This window comes from Bubalus bubalis, chromosome 11 (assembly GCF_019923935.1).
Source record: "Bubalus bubalis isolate 160015118507 breed Murrah chromosome 11, NDDB_SH_1, whole genome shotgun sequence".
Taxonomy (NCBI): Eukaryota; Metazoa; Chordata; class Mammalia; order Artiodactyla; family Bovidae; genus Bubalus; species Bubalus bubalis.
The window spans coordinates 94,248,029-94,266,590 of NC_059167.1; the positions used below are offsets into that span (position 1 = coordinate 94,248,029).

At 45.6% G+C, this 18,562-nt stretch overlaps 1 protein-coding gene across 4 annotated transcripts in view; it reads right to left on the reverse strand.

Moving 5' to 3' along the window:
• Positions 1-18,562, reverse strand: part of PDE8B (phosphodiesterase 8B) — a 258,802-nt gene that overhangs the window by 80,064 nt on the left and 160,176 nt on the right. For all 4 annotated transcript variants that reach the window (XM_025296373.3, XM_025296371.3, XM_025296370.3 and 1 more), the window contains exons 3-6: positions 18,342-18,532; positions 14,455-14,514; positions 11,913-11,970; positions 6,905-6,993 (exon numbers count right to left, since the gene is read on the reverse strand). In XM_025296373.3, the coding sequence (XP_025152158.2) occupies positions 6,905-6,993; positions 11,913-11,970; positions 14,455-14,514; positions 18,342-18,532 (398 nt within the window). The remainder of the gene's footprint in view (positions 1-6,904; positions 6,994-11,912; positions 11,971-14,454; positions 14,515-18,341; positions 18,533-18,562) is intronic.

Below are 18,562 nucleotides of genomic sequence, written 5' to 3' on the forward strand. Positions count from 1 at the left end.
CCACTCAACCAAATGCCCAATATCAAATTGCTCCAAACTATGTTTCTCAAAAAACTGGAAACAGAACTACCATATGACATAGAACTATCATCAGATCAGATCAGATCAGTCGCTCAGTCGTGTCCGACTCTTTGCGACCCCGTGAATTGCAGCACGCCAGGCCTCCCTGTCCATCACCAACTCCCGGAGTTCACCCAGACTCACATCCATCGAGTCAGTGATGCCATCCAGCCATCTCATCCTCTGTCGTCCCCTTCTCCTCCTGCCCCCAATCCCTCCCAGCATCAGAGTCTTTTCCAATGAGTCAACTCTTTGCATGAGGTGGCCAAAGTACTGCAGTTTCAGCTTTAGCATCATTCTTTCCAAAGAAATCCCAGGACTGATCTCCTTCAGAATGGACTGGTTGGATCTCCTTGCAGTCCAAGGGACTCTCAAGAGTCTTCTCCAACACCACAGTTCAAAAGCATCAATTCTTCGGCGCTCAGCCTTCTTCAAAGTCCAACTCTCACATCCATACATGACCACAGGAAAAACCATAGCCTTGACTAGACGGACCTTTGTTGGCAAAGTAATGTCTCTGCTCTTGAATATGCTGTCTAGGTTGGTCATAACTTTCCTTCCAAGGAGTAAGCATCTTTTAATTTCATGGCTGCAGTCACTATCTGTAGTGATTTTGGAGCCCAGAAAAATAAAGTCTGACACTGTTTCCACTATGATCCAGCAATTCCACTCCTGGGTATACATCCATAAAAAACAAACACACTAATTCAAAAACATACATATGCCCCAATATTCGTAACAGCATTATTCACAATAACCAAGACATGGAAGCAATGTAAGTACCCATTGACAGATGAATGGATAAAGACGTGGTGTAGATATACAATGGAATATTACTCAGCCACAAAAAGAACAAAATTTTGCCATTTGCAGCAACATGGATGGACTTGGCGGGCATTATGCCAAGTGAGATAAGTCAGAAAAAGACAAATACTATATGATATCACTTATATGTGGAATCTAAAAAAAATCAACAAACCAGTGAATATAACAAAAAGCAAATTCACAGATATAGAGTACAAACTAGTGGTTACCACTGGGGAGAGGGGAGAAAGAGATACAAACTATTAGGTATAAAATAAGCTATAGGGATATATAGTATAATATTTCATTATAACTATAAATGGAGCATAATCTTTCAAAATTATGAATCACTATATTGTAACATAGGGGCTTCCCTGGTAGCTTGGTTGGTAAAGAATCCACCTGCAATGCTGCTAAGTCACTTCAGTCGTGTCCAACTCTGTGTGACCCCATAGATGGCAGCCCACCAGGCTCTTCTGTCCCTGGGATTCTCCAGGCAAAAACACTGGAGTGGGTTGCCATTTCCTTCTCCTATGCATGAAAGTGAAAAGTAAAAGTGAAGTCACTCAGTTGTGTCTGACTCTTCGCGACCCCATGGACTGAAGCCTACCAGGCTCCTCCATCCATGGGATTTTCCAGGCGAGAGTACTGGAGTGGGGTGCCATTGCCTTCTCCAGCCTGCAATGCAGGAGACCCCAGTTCGATTCCTGGGTCAGGAAGATCTCCTGGAGAAAGGAGAGGCTACCCACTCCAAGTATTCTTGGGCTTCCCTGGTGGCTCAGATGGTAAAGAATCTGCCTGCAATGTGGGAGACCTGAGTTCAACCCCTGGGTTGGGAGGATCCCCTGCAGGAGGACAGGGCCTGGAGAATCCCATGGACAGAGGAGCCCAGTGGGCTACAGTCCATGGAGTCACAAAGAGTTGGACATGACTGAGCAACTAAACACAGCACATATTGTAACATATGGTACAGCAGCTATACTTCAAGTAAAACAAAAAATAAAGTAAGTTGCTACAGCCTACCTAATATGAGCTGTATACTGTCCTGTTAGCAATGCTGTATTTGTAAACATGATCATTTAAAACGTGAAAAAGAATCAAGGAGGACTTTAAAATTGTTACCAAAGTCATTACTGCACCACATCTTATGAAGAAGCAAGCAAGAGCTAGTCTCATCGCAGCGTGCTCAGGCCTTTGGGTCCAGCACCCAGCCCAGCACCACAGCAAAGCGAGCCCTGTCTCCAGCAGTCCCACACGGAAAAGCAAGTCTGTGTGGGCTAGTTCCTTAGCTTTGGGAGCTGGATAATGAAGTGCTAACACATCTGATCAGATGATACATTCCCCTCGCACCCAAGTATTTTCTTAAAGGACCTGTGTGGCTCAATTAAGTATGTAAACAGCTACCTCCAAGTATGACTGTTTCTGTCAATTCAAGAGGCTGCTTTCGTACAAGATCTTAGCTTCAGCTGCCAAAATGGATCTATCAGATGTTCACTACAAAGCATACACTCTCCGGTGAGCATCATGCCCCACGGAACAAAGCAGATCTTTATCAATAGTTAAAATGAAAGTATACTGGCAGGACCAGCAGATTACTGTCTCCGGCGACGAATGGTATGGGACTGCCATGTGTAAATCTAGGCTTTAAATCAACTTGGCTGATGGTTCTGTTTAAATAAACCTGTAGCAAAATGAAGTAATTACTTTGAATCATGTTCCTAGAGTTTGAGAATTAAATTTCCTGCATTAATTATTAATATTCTTCACGTAGAAGAATTTAGCTTAATTTTTCTGTTCTTACGAGCCATGTGACACAGCAATGCGAATGTATTTTTGTAGTCTTCAGGTTGAGAAGTTGAAAAATTAGAAAAAGCTCCAGAGAAACAGAATATTGTTGTGAAAAGCCAAGAAGTACTAGTAATGTAACCATTTCCCCTTCATCTTCTTAGTTGTCCATGAAGATCCACATGAAGCAAGTAAATATCACAAAGCTATGATAAATCTAGACAGTGTATTAAAAAGCAGAGACACTACTTTGCCTGCAAAGATCCTTTTATCAAAGCTATGATTTTTCCAGTAGTCATGTATGGATGTGAGACTATGGATGGAACATAAAGAAGGCTGAGTGCTAAAGAACTGATGCTTTCAGACTGTGATGTTGGAGGAGACTCTTGAGAGTCCCTTGGACTGCAAGGAGATCAAACAAGTCAGTCCTAAAGGAAATCAACCCTGAATATTCATTGGAAGGACTGATGCTGAAGCTCCAATACTTTGGCCACCTAAGGCAAAGAGCCAACGCATGGGAAAAGACCCTGATGCTGGGAAAGAGTGAGGGCAGGAGGAGAAGAGGACGACAGAGGACGAGATGGTTGGGTGGCATCGCCGAGTCAATGGACATGGGTTTGAGCAAACTCTGGGAGATGGTGAAGGACAGGGAAACCTGGCGTGCTGGTCACAAAGAGTCTGACATGACGGAGCGACTGAACAACAACAGGCAGAAAGTCTACAGGGAACACAGTGCTATGATGGTGTGCAGAGTGCGTCTGACTTAACACAGGGTGCCCGGCTTCTGCTCCAGCACTGGCACCTACGTATCAGGTCCTCGCGACCGTGCCACGAGTCTCTCTGGCTCTCAGTGTTCCCTCTGTCAGTTGTGCTGGGGTGGTTGGGTTACACGATCTCTTGTGTTCCTAACAAAGGGACTCTAGAATCTACTCCAACAAAACATGCACAGCCCTCTGAGACACACACACCAAGGCTGTAGAACCAGGGTGGGATGGATTGTGCAAGGTGGTGGCGTGAAGGGCGAAGGTTCTGGACACAAACTCACATCCCAGCAGGAGTGTGCAAGTGGCAGGGAGGGAGTCATGGACATGCCACTAGCCAGAAGCGCTCCTGGGCAGCGATGCAGCGCAAGCTGCTTACTTTAAGCCATCACAGCTTGGTTTCCACTCCTGTAACACGACTGTCATGCAGAGCCCACGTGAGGATAAAGTGCTCTATAAACATCGGTTGGTAACGAGAGGTGTAGTGTTCCACAGAATACCGAGGTTTGTGCATCAGGAATTGATTCTTTCTAAAATGGAGGACTGCTACTGTTTTAAGACTTGGAGTAAAATAAACTGATCCAGGTGTAAGCCTCAGATAATGGGTATCAGATTGCCTAATGACGAAACAATAGCTCATCCTTCAATAGTGTAAACTCATAGCCCCTAGGGGTGGACATGACTGAAGCGATTTAGCATGCACATCAGCTTAAACTCCCAGTAAATACCCAAATCCTACTGATATTTTGGTTAACATAGTTCTTTTCACGATAAGGAAGCACAAGAACATAAGTGATAAATGGTCATCAGTTCTCCCCTGTCTCCCTAGCCATTTCCCCTCTCATGAATTCTTCTGTTCAATAAAGCGATCCACCACATGTACACAGAAGTATGATTCTGTCCTATCTTTAAAAGTTATTCTCATATAACGGAATTTCTAGATTAGGTATCTTATGTTTGATTACATGATCTTTTTTCTTGGTTAAGTAAATATGGTCACCATCCACGAAGACTGGACAGAAGTGTCTGCCTCCAACATCCAGTATTATCCACACAGTACAGCGTGTCCTTGCTGAATGTTAGTAATGTCACATATTTAGCTGCAGCTGGGGGTGGAATTGCAGGGAAAAGTATTATATAATTAGACTATAATTATTCTGGCATTGTATAACACAGAGCCTCATTTCCCCTATCAACAGCAAGTCACAGAGTTGCCTGACAGCCCCTGGGGTGCAGGTAGATGGTTTAGATGTCCTGAAGTACCCTAAGGAGCTGGAGAGACCATGGAGGGTCACTGTCTCTCCCATCCACTAGGCCTAGGGAAAATCAAACCACACACCCCACCGCTGCTTCTCCAAAAAACAAGAAGGGCGCTGAAGATAGTTGAGGTACAATCAGCCAAACAGCATCAGAAGGACCTGACCACTTAGTACTTCCTCCTCTGTCTTTTCCTGCAGAGAACTTGCCTCCCTTCCCCCCTGCAGGGGCTGCTCCCAAGTGCTTGTGACTGGGAAGGAAGGCTTCCTATCAGCCAAGCTGAAGCTGGTGCAGAAGATGGGGGGGTCAGGGTTCTGAGTAAACCCACCTTCCTGGGACTGCAGCTGCTGGGCCAGGTCCGCTCACCAGCGTGACGCAGATTCCAAGCCATTTCACTACGACTTTACAATGAGCCCAACTCTGCAAACCACCTCCAGCCACTGACGGGTGAGAAGTTATGGGACTTGCACAGTGCTAGGTGCTTAGAACCTTGCCGAGTTCTGAATCTGTGAGTCCTTGAGAAGTTCTCAGTCCCCTGGCTCTGAGCAGATTTCATCAGCACGATAACCTAAAGCCCTTTCCTTTTTATCTCCAGTGCTGCCTGCGGATGTTTATTTCAAATCCCCACTCCCCCTTGACGAGGTACCTTCTGCCCTCTGACCTGTGCCATCAAACTTCATGCTGCCTAGGAAAACTCAGGCAGTCATTTAAAATAAAATGAGGGAATTATTGATCAAAGCAGTAAGGCGTCTGCAGTTCACTTTTGTGGTAGATCATACACTGTTGAAGAATTAAACCAAAATGAAATATCTCTTTTCCTAATCCTATTTATTGTGAAAACATCTAAAATAAAAGTACAAAGTCTTTTTCACTATCCATAAAAACAAAAGAGACCCCCAGGAATAAAAGCAATTAAAGTACAATTAAAACTCATAAATTGCTGTAGTAAAGGCAATGTGGTTTCCCTAAGAAATTCTATGAAGTTCCCTGAAGCTAATAAATATATGGATACAAAGAAACCAGGGGATTTATTTTCCTTACCAAAGAACCCCCAACTGGTTTGAGATTCTCAATCGTTTAAGACTGCAAAAGGGAGTGTTCACCCCACACTTTTTAGAGCTGTCTAGCCACCAAACAGTCGACTTCCCTGAGCAGGGTGAACCACAGCAGAGCCTGTCTCTGTGGGTTCATGCCCATCCATTTTTCTTTCAAGGGACAGAGGATGGCCCAGAAAAGTTAAGTTTAGAAAGGGTTTTGTTCTCTTTGAAAGCAAATTCAGTAGTCAAGTTAAGAAATAGAGCCATTTCAAAGATATGCTGTCTTACTTATTTTTTGCTGAGTCTGAAAGCCTGGCAGGCTACAGTCCATATGGTTGCACAGTGTCGGACATGACTGAAGCAACTTAGCACACACGCACACACTGAAAGCCAGGTTGACCCCTCAATCTGCTGGAGAAAGGAGCCAGGGCCCTTCTAGCATCCTGTAGCCTGCAGCCCCTTGAGATTGGCCTCCCAGGGGCTGCAAGCTGCCCTGAGCCTCTTCTTTCCCCTGCTCTCTCTGCTCACAGGGACAGGTTGAAGAAATCAGGGTCCTGAGAGTGTGCCAGAACAGAGCCTGAGCAAAAGCAGGCATGGGCTAGAACTCAGCTGTTTCAAGAAGCCCCAGAAGCAGAGTATCCTACCATCCAGACACCAAGAGGATCCATTTATCTCAGAAGTGAGCACCACAGAGAAGATAAGAGCACCAGACATGCACACAGAGACTTCAAAACGCTCTCCAAGATACCTCATGCATACTGAGGTCACAAGCAGGTCTCAGGCAACTGCTATCACAAATAGGTAACAATTACCATAGTTAGCATAATAAAGATACCCCTGGGTCTGCCCCCATCTATACCAATCCAAGTAGGAATTTATAAATGTTGCAAGTACTAAGTACTAATGCTCAAAGGCTATTCTTAATCTCCATATAATTGTACAGAAGTTAAACAGTACTTTTCCTAGGGTATAATTTTAAAACTGCTGTAAATAGGGGAAAATACTGTCAAAAGAAGAAATGCTTCCAATTTATTTCATTATACCAAAGGGCTCCCAGTTTAGACTCTCTCTTTTAGCAGCTACCACCACTTGCTCAGTAGCTTCAGAATCTCTGGGGTTCTGCTGTGACCCTCAGCCTGAGGACAGACAAGCTTGGCTACAGAACGGTTAACCTCGTATTCATCCTATTTCACTACATACCTTAATTTGAACTGTGAGAGAACTTCCCCATGTTCTATTTGAATCAGTTCATTGTAACAAGCGATTATGCTGCTGTTCTCCATAAATCTCTGGGGGAAAAAAGCAAAGATAATACATAAGACAAATATAATTACTTCTTAAACAATTAAAAAAGGCTTGTTTCTCCAACCTCAGGTAACTCTGTTACATAAGACAACTAGTAAGTAAGATGAGATGAAATAAAACAGCTGTCAGGGTGTTTGAAATGCTTGTTAAAATGTATACGAAACAAGAAAGCAGATAATACTGTACAGTTAACTATAACAAAGATGGGGAAAAGTTCATTATGAACATTCACAGGAAAATAAACACGCAAGGGTTGGAACACCTCCCCAGCCTTGCTAATTACTGAAGCATCTGGGCTGCTGCTGCACCAAGGGAAGTCTTCTGAAACCTGAGCCTGGACGCCTTCACCGTGTGTGCACTGAGTGATGTCTCCTGGACTGGAGGGAAGGTCTTTGCTTCTTTCCTCATTGGAGTGCCTCACACTGCTCCCTCTCCTGTGTCTGTCTCCTTCACACACATGTGCGCGCGCACACACACACACACTTCCACATGTGTAGCGTGGACGGCACCTCCCTGGGGATCACCGGCAAAGCCCCCCCGACTCTCCCTGTGCTCCTGGTGCCACTATCCCAGGAAGAAGCTGGGAAGGGCTAAGAACAGAAGGGGAACCGTGAAGACACACGGAGGGAAATACTTTCTATTTGCAAAACAAAGTCAAACATGGTGAAGTTTTGGTTGAGCTTCTGGTCAGCTGGAGATTACGTGTCAGTCTGTATCCGAGCTCTGAGAAGTGTCAGATGATGCTTCATAAAGCACAAAAAATGATCATAATAAAATAAGTTCTTGAAAAGGATGAGATAAACAGTTATATTTCTTTTTAATAACATTAAAGTGTATAAAGTGTAGAAAAATCTCCAAATCACTGATAATATCATAAGGCTAGAGATATCATTAATTTTGGTTTATTTAGACTTTTATTATATCTCTGTATATATGTATAAGCATACATATTATATGTATATGCTTATACATATAAAATATAAAATGATGTTATATTTTCACTTTTATAGCCAAGTAGTAATTTTTTATGATTCTTATTTTCCGTATAGGTCTCCAAAGAACTTTCAGTGTGGTAAAGGTCAGCCTTCCAGTGGGTGACAGTTTCTAAACACTGGAGTGCTTTGTTTGCACGTAAGTGACACTCAGTGAGTGTTTTATAGACTAAAGGCAATAGGAAAATCTTTGGGGAATTTTAAGACTATAGTTCAGTTAGTCAGTCAGTTCAGTCACTCAGTCATGTCCGACTCTTTGCGACCCCATGAATCGCAGCACGCCAGGCCTCCCTGTCCATCACCAACTCCTGGAGTTCACCCAGACTCACGTCCATCGAGTCAATGATGCCATCCAGCCATCTCATCCTCTGTCGTCCCCTTCTCCTCCTGCCCCCAATCCCTCCCAGCATCAGAGTCTTTTCCAATGAGTCAACTCTTCGCATGAGGTGGCCAAAGTACTGGAGTTTCAGCTTTAGCATCATTCCTTCCAAAGAAATCCCAGGGCTGATCTCCTTCAGAATGGACTGGTTGGATCTCCTTGCAGTCCAAGGGACTCTCAAGAGTCTTCTCCAACACCACTGTTCAAAAGCATCAATTCTTCGGCGCTCAGCCTTCTTCACAGTCCAACTCTCACTAGTTAATGCAAAAATCTGAAATAAACTGAGTGAACCAAGAACAGTGCTCCTCAAACTTCAACATGCTAAGAATAACATGGATGTTGGGTTAAAATGCAGATTCCCGGGCCCTGCTTCCAGAAATGTAGGCGTGTGTCTTTAGCACAGTATTTCTCCACACGCTCAGGTGACACCAGCAGGCACTGTACGTTTCCAGGACAGGAGGAGGAGAAGCAGAGTCTTCACTGATTTTGCACACTCACTTGACCTCAGCAGCCTTTTGTCATGGACGCCTTGTAAGAGCTTTGGCCACTAGCATTCCTTGAAACAGTTTGGGAAGTATGACTTTGGTGGACCAGGCAAGGAGTTGGCAGTTAAACACCGTAGATTTGCATCTTGACTTGTTTTGAGTATGAGCTCTGCAAGCTAGTCATTTTGAGTCTGTTTCCTCTTCCACAAAAATAGAGAAAATACCAAACCTCTCATCTGTAGATGAGGATCAGGTCAATCACCTAGAATGGGGTCTGACAAATAGTAAGTCTTAGTTCCCCACTTCTTCCTCTATAAGACACCTCTGCAGGGAGGAACTGTCTGATCACTGCATCCTTGACATGCCAAGCACAGTGCCTCACACAGAGTCCATGCTCCCTGAACATCTGCTGAATGAACTCGTAATGATGTCCCTTGGAACGATTCCACTTGGAATGATGTCATGTCAACGTCATTCCAAGTAGAAAAAGTGGTACACAAAGGTTGATACAAAAACCAGCTGCAATGGCCCTCTGCTGAGATGCTCTTTCTAAAAGGCTCGGAGTAGACCAAGCGCCATGCAGCCGGCCACTCGCTCACACAGAGCTACCGAGGCTTTGAGCAGAGCTGCTGCGGGGTACTTGATGGCACGGCGTGTTCCCGGGTCCCCATTCAAGACCCGTCGACTGAAGCACTGGCCAACTAGCTAGTAACACAGAGCTGAGTTTCAGCAGATGATTTAGCATAAGCCAAATAACTCAGAGGTGGGAAACAACGTCACGGAAGGCAAGAAGAATAGCTGGCATATTTGGAAGGGTGTTTGGGTAGAAAGTTGCCAGAGACAGGATTTTGCCCAAAAAAGGAGACCGGCCACCTGGGGAGCAGCCTCAGCTGATTCTGTGCCATGGTAACTCAGGATGGAAAACCTGGCAGGTGTGGTGTGCTTCTCTGGGAAAGAGCCCCAACTACTTGGGGGCACCCTGACCTGGCTGGCAAATGGCCTTGATCAGGCCCAGGACTAAAGAATACCAGGTGGCCCCTGACGGCTACTGTTTTTCATGCTTTCACCAAGGGCTTCATTCCCCATGGCTGCCTGCAGAAAGTAGTACTGTATCTAGATGGAGAAGTGAAACCTTCCAGAGCAACACAGACAGGTTACAAAAAGAATAAAAAGGAACAATTGTATCATCTCTCCTAAATTTACTCAGTAGCATTTGCACCCAAAGCGGACAGGTGTTTCTCCTGAGCTTTTCTCTGAATAGACAGGCAATCTCAGCCCTCCAGACAAGACGCACCACTCCAAACACCATCAGTCTCCACACTGATGGTGTGGAACATCACAGTTGGTTGGAAGCAGGATCAGTGAACCTAAAGCTGAATTCCAAAGGGACACCCAACAGCACACATGGCAATAGGGGCTCATCGCTGCACCCATGGTGTGTCGTGCCTTCCCCAACCCGCTCCCGGGTAATGGAGAGGACCTCCACGCTCATATTCTGAGACGCCCTGCCTCAGACGTGAAGGGCAGAGATGGGCTGGGGTGCAGAGGTGGTCAACATTCCACAAATTTATGAACACCAGTCATTTATCAGAAAATGAGTAAGTAAAGACGTTCCCACAACATGACTTCTTAGATGATTTTCCTCGTGCAACTAACTCTCCATTCGGAATCTCTGAAGCACCATCTCATTAAGATGGAGCGGCACACGAGAAGAGCATCCAGAAGCGAGTGCCAGCCTTTGAAGCTGTGATGACGGACAGGAGGCAGGTGTCAGGGGTGAGACATGGGGCTGACCAGAACTGCTCGACCCTGTCACGTGTGAACCGTGGCACCCCCTTCGATGTTTTACATAACACTGTTACTCCCCCACAGAAGCACACTGAAGCCCAAAAGAATGGCATCCCACGGGCAATTTCTGCTTCTCTGGGATTGACAACGAAAGAGGGCGTCTCTTTCTGAACCTAGGAGAGTGAAATACCCATTGCTTAAAGCACCCAAAGGACTTCTCATAATTCACAAGGCTCGGGCGGTCTCCTATTTTTGCAGGAAAAGGATACATCATTCAGATTACCCCGATCACGGGATTCCGAGACACCAGGTAAACCTAGTTATCTAGTTTGGTGGTAAGTCTCCTTAATCAACCTTAATCTTCTAGTTGAGCATCAGTGTTATTCATGTTGTTGTCACAGAATTTTTCTTTGCTGTTGTTTTTGGTTTAAAGCAGCAGCTCATAAGCTGCCTAAGTCAGCTGTGGATCTCTATTTTTTTTTCCAAAGGGTAATCTTTTATTTTCTAATAGAAGAAATAGATGCTTGTTATTTAAAAAAAAATCAAGTTGTGTATAAAGTGAGGTCATCCACAATTTCTCTGTAAGGATCTGTAATACCTTAATCTTGTGAAATATATTCCCTTTAAGCAGCCATATTTTGATGCTCTTTCTCCACCCCTTTTTCCTCTCTCTCAAACTGATTCCATCATGTGGCTTTCCATTTGCACGCACAAGGCCTCACCTCCAATCAAACCTTCAGACTGCCCCTCCCCTGAGCTACTGGTAAGCCTTTGGAGCTCATTCAGTTTCCTTGAGTAAGCAGTCTTCATCTTAAAATTGAATATCAGGGTTACTCATGGAGCCATCACTCAGAATTCTTCTTTGCTGACAAGTATGGTTTCAACTAGGAGTTTCTCAGATGCTGTTGGAATCAGGGGCCTGTGTCTGGGGTGTAAGCTCTGGCTGGGCCCTGAAGACCATGGAACTCTGTGCGCCGATCTAGGGACTACTGATAATCACATACACATATGCTAACTAGTTTAAGAGGGATTACTTTGGAACTATGGAATTTTGACCTGATATAGTAAGACGGATTTTTAGCTATTATATATCTGTTGCTATGATAAATGAAGTTATGAGAGAAAAAGGGAAAAAGCCTGGCCAGCAGACGCTTGTCACCCCCCACGAGAACAGCTTTCCCTCCCAGTCCTGGGGCCGAATGTCTGCGACAAGACGCACAGCCACACCTGTGGGAGGTGCCAGGTCGTCCTTTACGTACCCTGTTGAAGCCCGCGTGCAGAAGGGGGAGCACAGAGGCCTCTTCATAGTTGCCGGATCTGCCACAGAGCAGAAAACGTGATCACTCAACAGATACAATCAGGGCTCCTCACACTGAAATGCTGAGACAGCGAGGAGGAAGCAGGGAGCTGGCTCCAAGAGTGGCTTCCTGGCCAGCACACGCCTGCAGCGGGCACCTGTCTTACAGGAAGCCAGACTCCCACATTCGCCTCTGGATGCAAAAAGAGCAGAGACAGTAGAGGGAACTCCAGCAGTGTGGGTGAGAACGGTAGCACATGTACGCACGAGAGGCTCCCTCAGAGTTGGCGCAAGTGTACAGGAGCAGCGCGTCGAGGGACGACATATGTGCAACGCTCGCCCCGCAGAGCACTGTGCCCTTTGACACCCGCAGACATTCTGGAAGCACAACGCCCACCCCTAGACCTAGCTGGGTCCAACTCTCAGGAGGACAACTGGCATCAGAGGCCGCAGTGCCCCAGAGCCGACAGGAGAGGAGAGCCATCAGGAGAGCCAAGTTAGAGGGAAGGAGACAAAACTCACTGGCTCTCATTTCACGGGGCGGCTTCGTGAGCTGAGCCTGCCTCCAGGTCTCAGAGCTGCAGTTTAAGTACAAGGTGGGGATGGGGTCAGCTGATCGTGAAGTCGTGCTGAAGCTCTGCTGCCATTTGTATAAGAGATGGTGTCCCCAAGACAGCCCGCAAGCGACATGGAGCACGTACCGTAGAAATGGGGACGAAAAACGGGACACTAGGGATTGGCTGGAGAAGTAGACAACTCTGCCTGCCCAGAAATCCCAGGGCATATCTGCCTCGTCACCTGTGGCTGAATCCCACCTGATAGGGAAGAGCTCTTCTCCCCGCCTCTTCAGGAAGTCAAGGTTCTACCCTCTCTGGTCAATAAATAAGTAGGGGCACAAAACGGGCTCCAAAGGTATGAATCATGTCCTACTTCATAAGCCGGGTGGCACAAGCAGCATTAATTTTATTACTCTGCGTGCCGAGTCACCTCAGTCGTGTACGACTCTTTGTGACCCCATGGACTATAAGCTGCCAGGCTCCTCTGTCCATGGGATATCCCAGCCAAGAATACTGTAGTCGGTTGCCATTTCCTCCTCCAGGGGAATCTTCCTGACCCAGGGATTGAACCTGCATTTCTTATGTCTCCTGCATTGGCAGGCGAGTTCTTTACCACTACCCGCCACCTGGGAAGCATTATTAACTTCCTCTATAAATGAAATATTTTCAAAAAATAGGGAAAAAAGTGAAAACTCATAACGAGACACAACAAACCACCACTTGTCAAGGACAAGCACACAGTTTTGCTATGTGAGCAGGAAAAAAACGAATGTTTTGTTTTTGGGCCCATGGAATCAGCCAGGCTTGGGCAGATGCTGTGTGGTCTGGTACCCATGTCAAGGCTCTAAGACCCTGTTAGGAGTTCTCAGTCCCCAGAAGATAAAATATAAGCAAGGAGGCTGAAGAAGGCTAGTCCCTTCGCTCTTTCCCTCGAGATCCTGTCATCACAAGATGCTGAGGCCAGTGGGACAGTTTCTTTACGTTCCTTGCCTCAGACCCTGTGGTAGGTGTCAAAGTGAAGAGACACAGCTCCTAACAAGACACTCAAGGAGTCGCAGGTCAGGAGGAGTCTTTGGATAGGGCACGACTTGGAAGCCAGGATTTCTTACTGTCCCAATATGGCCTCGGAGTGGATATTTTAAATCTCCCCCTGGGTAGGGCCCGTCTGAGGGAGACTGACACTCTGAGCTGCTGGCCTGTTAGCTCCTCCAGGGCAGAATCTGTGCCAACTCTCAGAACGGGGCCAAGTCTAGTCAGTCCCGGGCTCAGATTAAGGTCTTATGCTCTCCAGAGCTAGTGATGGCCATTAAGTGGCTACATGTTTTGGTACTGGCAAAGAGTCTCGTCAAGCCGGCTGTACACGCAGCTTTTCTCCTTCCCGGCCTCTCATTCTAAGCGCGGGCCATGTCCTACACACAGCACAGGGGTTTCTCATCCCACAGTCTCCAACCTACAGCTCAAGCCCTTTTTCCCTTCCAGCACTGGCATTCATCCTTTCGTCCTGCTTCTAGCCACATAACAGTCCTAACAGAGACTGCATATTCCTTTTCTGGCAGTGGCTTTGGTGCCAGTTCTCATGGTATAATTTATTTTTTCTTAAGTGAAAAAACAAGCATTTCCCTATCTCTTTTCTTCAAAGAAAAAAGGTAACCTGGAACAACGTTCTGTTCAGACCTCCTCCTCCTGAGATTTTCCACTCATTTCTGGCATACAGTGAGTAACCATTCTTTTCCTGAGGTGCTAACAGAAATTAGAGAGGATAAAGAGAAAGGCCTACATATTTCTAGAAACTTGCAAGACAAGGAAAATCCCAAGTGAGATCGAAGGTTGCTGGTGTCAGGCCAAAGACCTCCCCACTGGCTTCGCTAGCTCCGAGAACGTGTTATGTCAGAGAAGGTTTCAGGAGGAACAGCAGTGCTCCCAGTGGGGGGCTGGGGGTGAGCTTACGCTTGTGAGACCACGGCGAGGATCACTGCGTGCTCCGAGGGGTTCGTAGCCCGGATTGACCTGAAACGAGAAAGCGCCACGTCAGACCAGGCGATGTGGCCTCGTTCTGATGACTGACTGACCGTGGGACTTCTTCACAGGGAAAACGGAAGAAAATCAAACGTCCCTGTAAAGAAGGAGTCTGAAAACACGTGGAAGACAACAAAGGAAGATGCTCTTATGGATCAGGACAATCTTTGTTTTACTAAAAAAAAAAAAAAAAAAAAAAAACCCAAAAAACAAACAAAAAAAACACCCCACACACACATCTAAAAGAAATTCCCGGGCAATTCTCCAGTAGGTCAGATCTGCCAATGTTCCACTTCAAAAACTGGCAAATTCCACTTAAATTCCATGTTTTCTGATTGAAATTCCACTCTGCAAGAAAACTGGCAGTCCAACAATTCTCTAGTTATCAGTTTGTACTTGGGGAGCTAATTAAGTTGGACCTGTTTTTCTTTTAAAATAATAGATAGTTCAGAAAGTTGATCTTAAAAGAAGGCAGCTGGATACACAGGTGCAGGTGAAGGTCTTTTAAAGACTGTACAAAGGACCACTCCAATTTTTTGGTTGTACTGTTATTTTTGTTCAAATACTTTAAACAGCTGAGTCATCTACTAGGGCTGAGAAACGATCAATGCATTAACGGTCACTATAATGATGTCTGTCGTACCATGACCACCTGTCTGTCATTTAACGGAGAAGGCAATGGCACCCACTCCAGTACTCTTGCCTGGAAAATCCCATGGACGGAGGAGCCTGGTAGGCTGCAGTCCATGGGGTCGCACAGAGTCGGACGTGACTGAAGCGACCTAGCAGTAGTAGTAACAGTAGTAGGAATTTAACAGGGTTAAAATACAGAAGAATTCTGAAGTCCAAGAATCTTCCTGGAAACTGTGCTATGCTACAGTTTAGATTCTGGTTTAGACCCCTGGTCGGGGTCATGAGTCAATGAATTCTTAAGAAAGGGCCACATATTGGAACCTTCATACAAATAAGCATGTCTGTTTCGATCCATCTCCATGGTCTGGCCTCTCCGTATTTCGAGATCCCTCACAAGGGAACCATCCACTCTGAGAAGTGAAAGCTCAAGGCTGCTCCTGAGGAATCTGTGAAGCAGCTTATATTCGTTTCTTTCCAGCTCCTGGCATTTCTGCTCCTCTCCATTTTAATGCGTGTGCACCAGTGCGCCCCCAGGGACAGCCAGCTCATACTGCTTCACCCTCGGGACTAACTGTCCTCACCTTCCTCTAAAAATGTACCTTCCCATGGTCTGTTCCTTGAGACCTCACTCCATGTGAGGAGAAGGCTCAAGACGATGGCCAGCTGCTGTCTTTCTGGGAAGTACAGGTCTCCTTGTGGATAAACGGTATTTGAATGAGCTCCTTTGAAGAGAGGCCTGAACTCACTGTAGACAGGAGATTACTTCCTGTGCATGCGTGCTATGCTGCTTCAGTCGTGTCCGACTTTGCGACCACGTGGACTGTAGCCCGCCAGGCTCCTCTGTCCATGGAATTCTCCTGTCAAGAATACTGGAGTGGGTTGCCATGTCCTCCTCCAGGGGATCTTCTCGACCCAGGGATCAAAACCACATCTCTTCCGTCTCCTGCACTGGCAGGCAGGTTCTTTACCACGAGCGCCACCTGGGAAGCCCCTGTCCCTACCACGGACTGGTCACTATCTCCTACTTAGGAGCCTTCTACTGAATTCTCAGCAGAAATACCAGGAGCACCTAATGAAAACAATGGACAGCATCTCAGAGGTGCGCGCTCATCTCCAGGGAGCTGCTGCGCACGCCTCACTTTCCTTCAGCCTCTTCCACCCCCTCAAGGTGTCTGGGTGTCTGTTGGGCTGCATTCTAAGGGGTGGGGCTTAGGCAAGAGGAAACATGTTATAACTAGCTGGAGCTCACGCTCACTCAGCTTCTTTTGAGACTGGTTTCTGTGTTTTGGATCCCTTCCTGCCACTGATCTCTTCTCTCTCATTCCTCCAAAGAAGGAACAGGTGTGGCCAAAGGGACCTGGACCTCTTTCTGCTTGAGAGGACTAAGGGGCGTCCGGGGACCGGTGAGGCTGAGGTCCAAAGAAGCACGCTAAGGTCCAGTCCAGCTCAAAAGCCAGGGGTCCTTTTGCCATCGGCCAGGGACCGCCGATGACAATGAATAATGCACATCTGCTGGGAACGCGTCTCCTCTCATTTTAGGGAGGACGTGCTCACAATCCAGCATTCAGGAATCTCTCATCAACATGACCAGTAACTGGAAACGCACCAGCAGAGACGTAACCTGGCTTTCGAACTGCACAGATGCTTCAGTGTTTTTCTGTGCAGCTAAGACAAAAAGTTCCCTCAACAGGAAACAAAACCACCTTCCTGTATATTCAAGGAAGATTATAAAGTTTATCTACTAAATTGTGTCTTTACCTGAATTAAAAGAATTCTTCCTATTCATTTCTTCTTTTTATAGCTGAAGCCTGTCTTATATCATTCTATATATGTATAAAGGATTGTGCTCTTTCTACTAAAAAAATCATGTAAGTGGAGATCAAGAAAATGCAGATATATTTAGCTATAAGAGACTCAATTCTAGCCTGACAATCATTTTACACATACAACATACATATATATCCACACATGTACATATTTATTTCTTATTACTTCCCTGGTGGCTTCCCTGGTAACTCAGACAGTAGAGAGTCTGCCTGCAATGTAAGAAACCCGAGTTTGATCCATGAATCGGGAAGATTCTCTGCAGGAGAGAATGGCAACCCACTCCAGTATTCTTGCCTGGAGAATTCCATGGACTGAGGAGCCTGCCAAGCTAAAGTCCATGGGGTCACAAAGAGCTGGACATGGCTGAACAACTCTTTCTTCCCTTAATACTAAAAATACGAATTATTTTGTGATACACTTTATTATATAGTTAAACAGGCAAATGTTTCTATGCAGGAAGATAGGATTATTTGAGACCTATAAGACATTTTAAAATAGGTTCCTTAAGAAAGTTTCTTCTTTGAGAAACTGAAAATGGTCAAAGAATAGCAAGGTAATGCCTATGAGGAGAAGCTTCTCTTAAATGCACTCATTTCTTGTCAGGGTACCAACAGGTCTAAGAAGCCATTTCCCTGCCTTTCATTTCGCTTGCTAATATTCAAGACAATTCCCATTCTGTTTGTAACTGGAGTCTGTCCTGGTCCCGCATTTAATTAGTGACCTCTTTCCATTGAGCTTCAAAGCATTCCACTTGTGCCAAATGGATGGGTTCATCCAGAGCTAACTCTGATGACTGCATTTATTTATGAACAGACAAGCGTTTCCTCCCCAGAGTGCAAGCATTTCTGTAAACAAGCAGGGGCTTTGGATCCTTGGGAGATTCTTCTGCTGCTGAAAAGTGGCTGCCTTTCCTCCCCGACTGCTGTAAAAATCTACCCATCTGTTGTCAGGCAGGCAGAAATGGTCTATTTCACACATTTCTGATGTTCATTTTGGGACAGAATAATTAGGATTAAAATATCTGGTTTAAATCCAAACCATATCTGTGTAATAAGAACTGTGTGAATCTCATTTTTTTTTTTTAGTGCAACATGAACAATACTCAAAGGGAAAAAATGCCCTAAAGTTTTCAGAGGAGCCCAGCTCACACCTCTAAATTCTTTGGAAGGCAAATGTGGAAAAATAGAAAAGGCCATAGGAGGAGCTATAACTTCCATCGTAGAAATCTATATATACTGCTTAGAAACATCAACACATATTTTAGAGACATTTGGGCTGGAACTAAAGACATGTATACGTGAATTTCATTTTAAGCTGTTAGGTGGGCATTTGCTAATATATTAACATAACTACGGTACCTGCACACTGCTTCTGCATCGAAGTTTCGAGTCTGTCTGTGATCGATTACAATAATCTCATGATGTTTATCTAGAAAGCATTCCAGGGCTGACTCTGGAGTCCGAGCAATATTGCAGCTGTAACCGGCTCTGTCACAGGCCCACCAGAATCCATCACTCTGACTATCTTCCTTTGCAAAGATGAGCAAAACCTGAAACACACAGAAAAGAGGATCTTGACA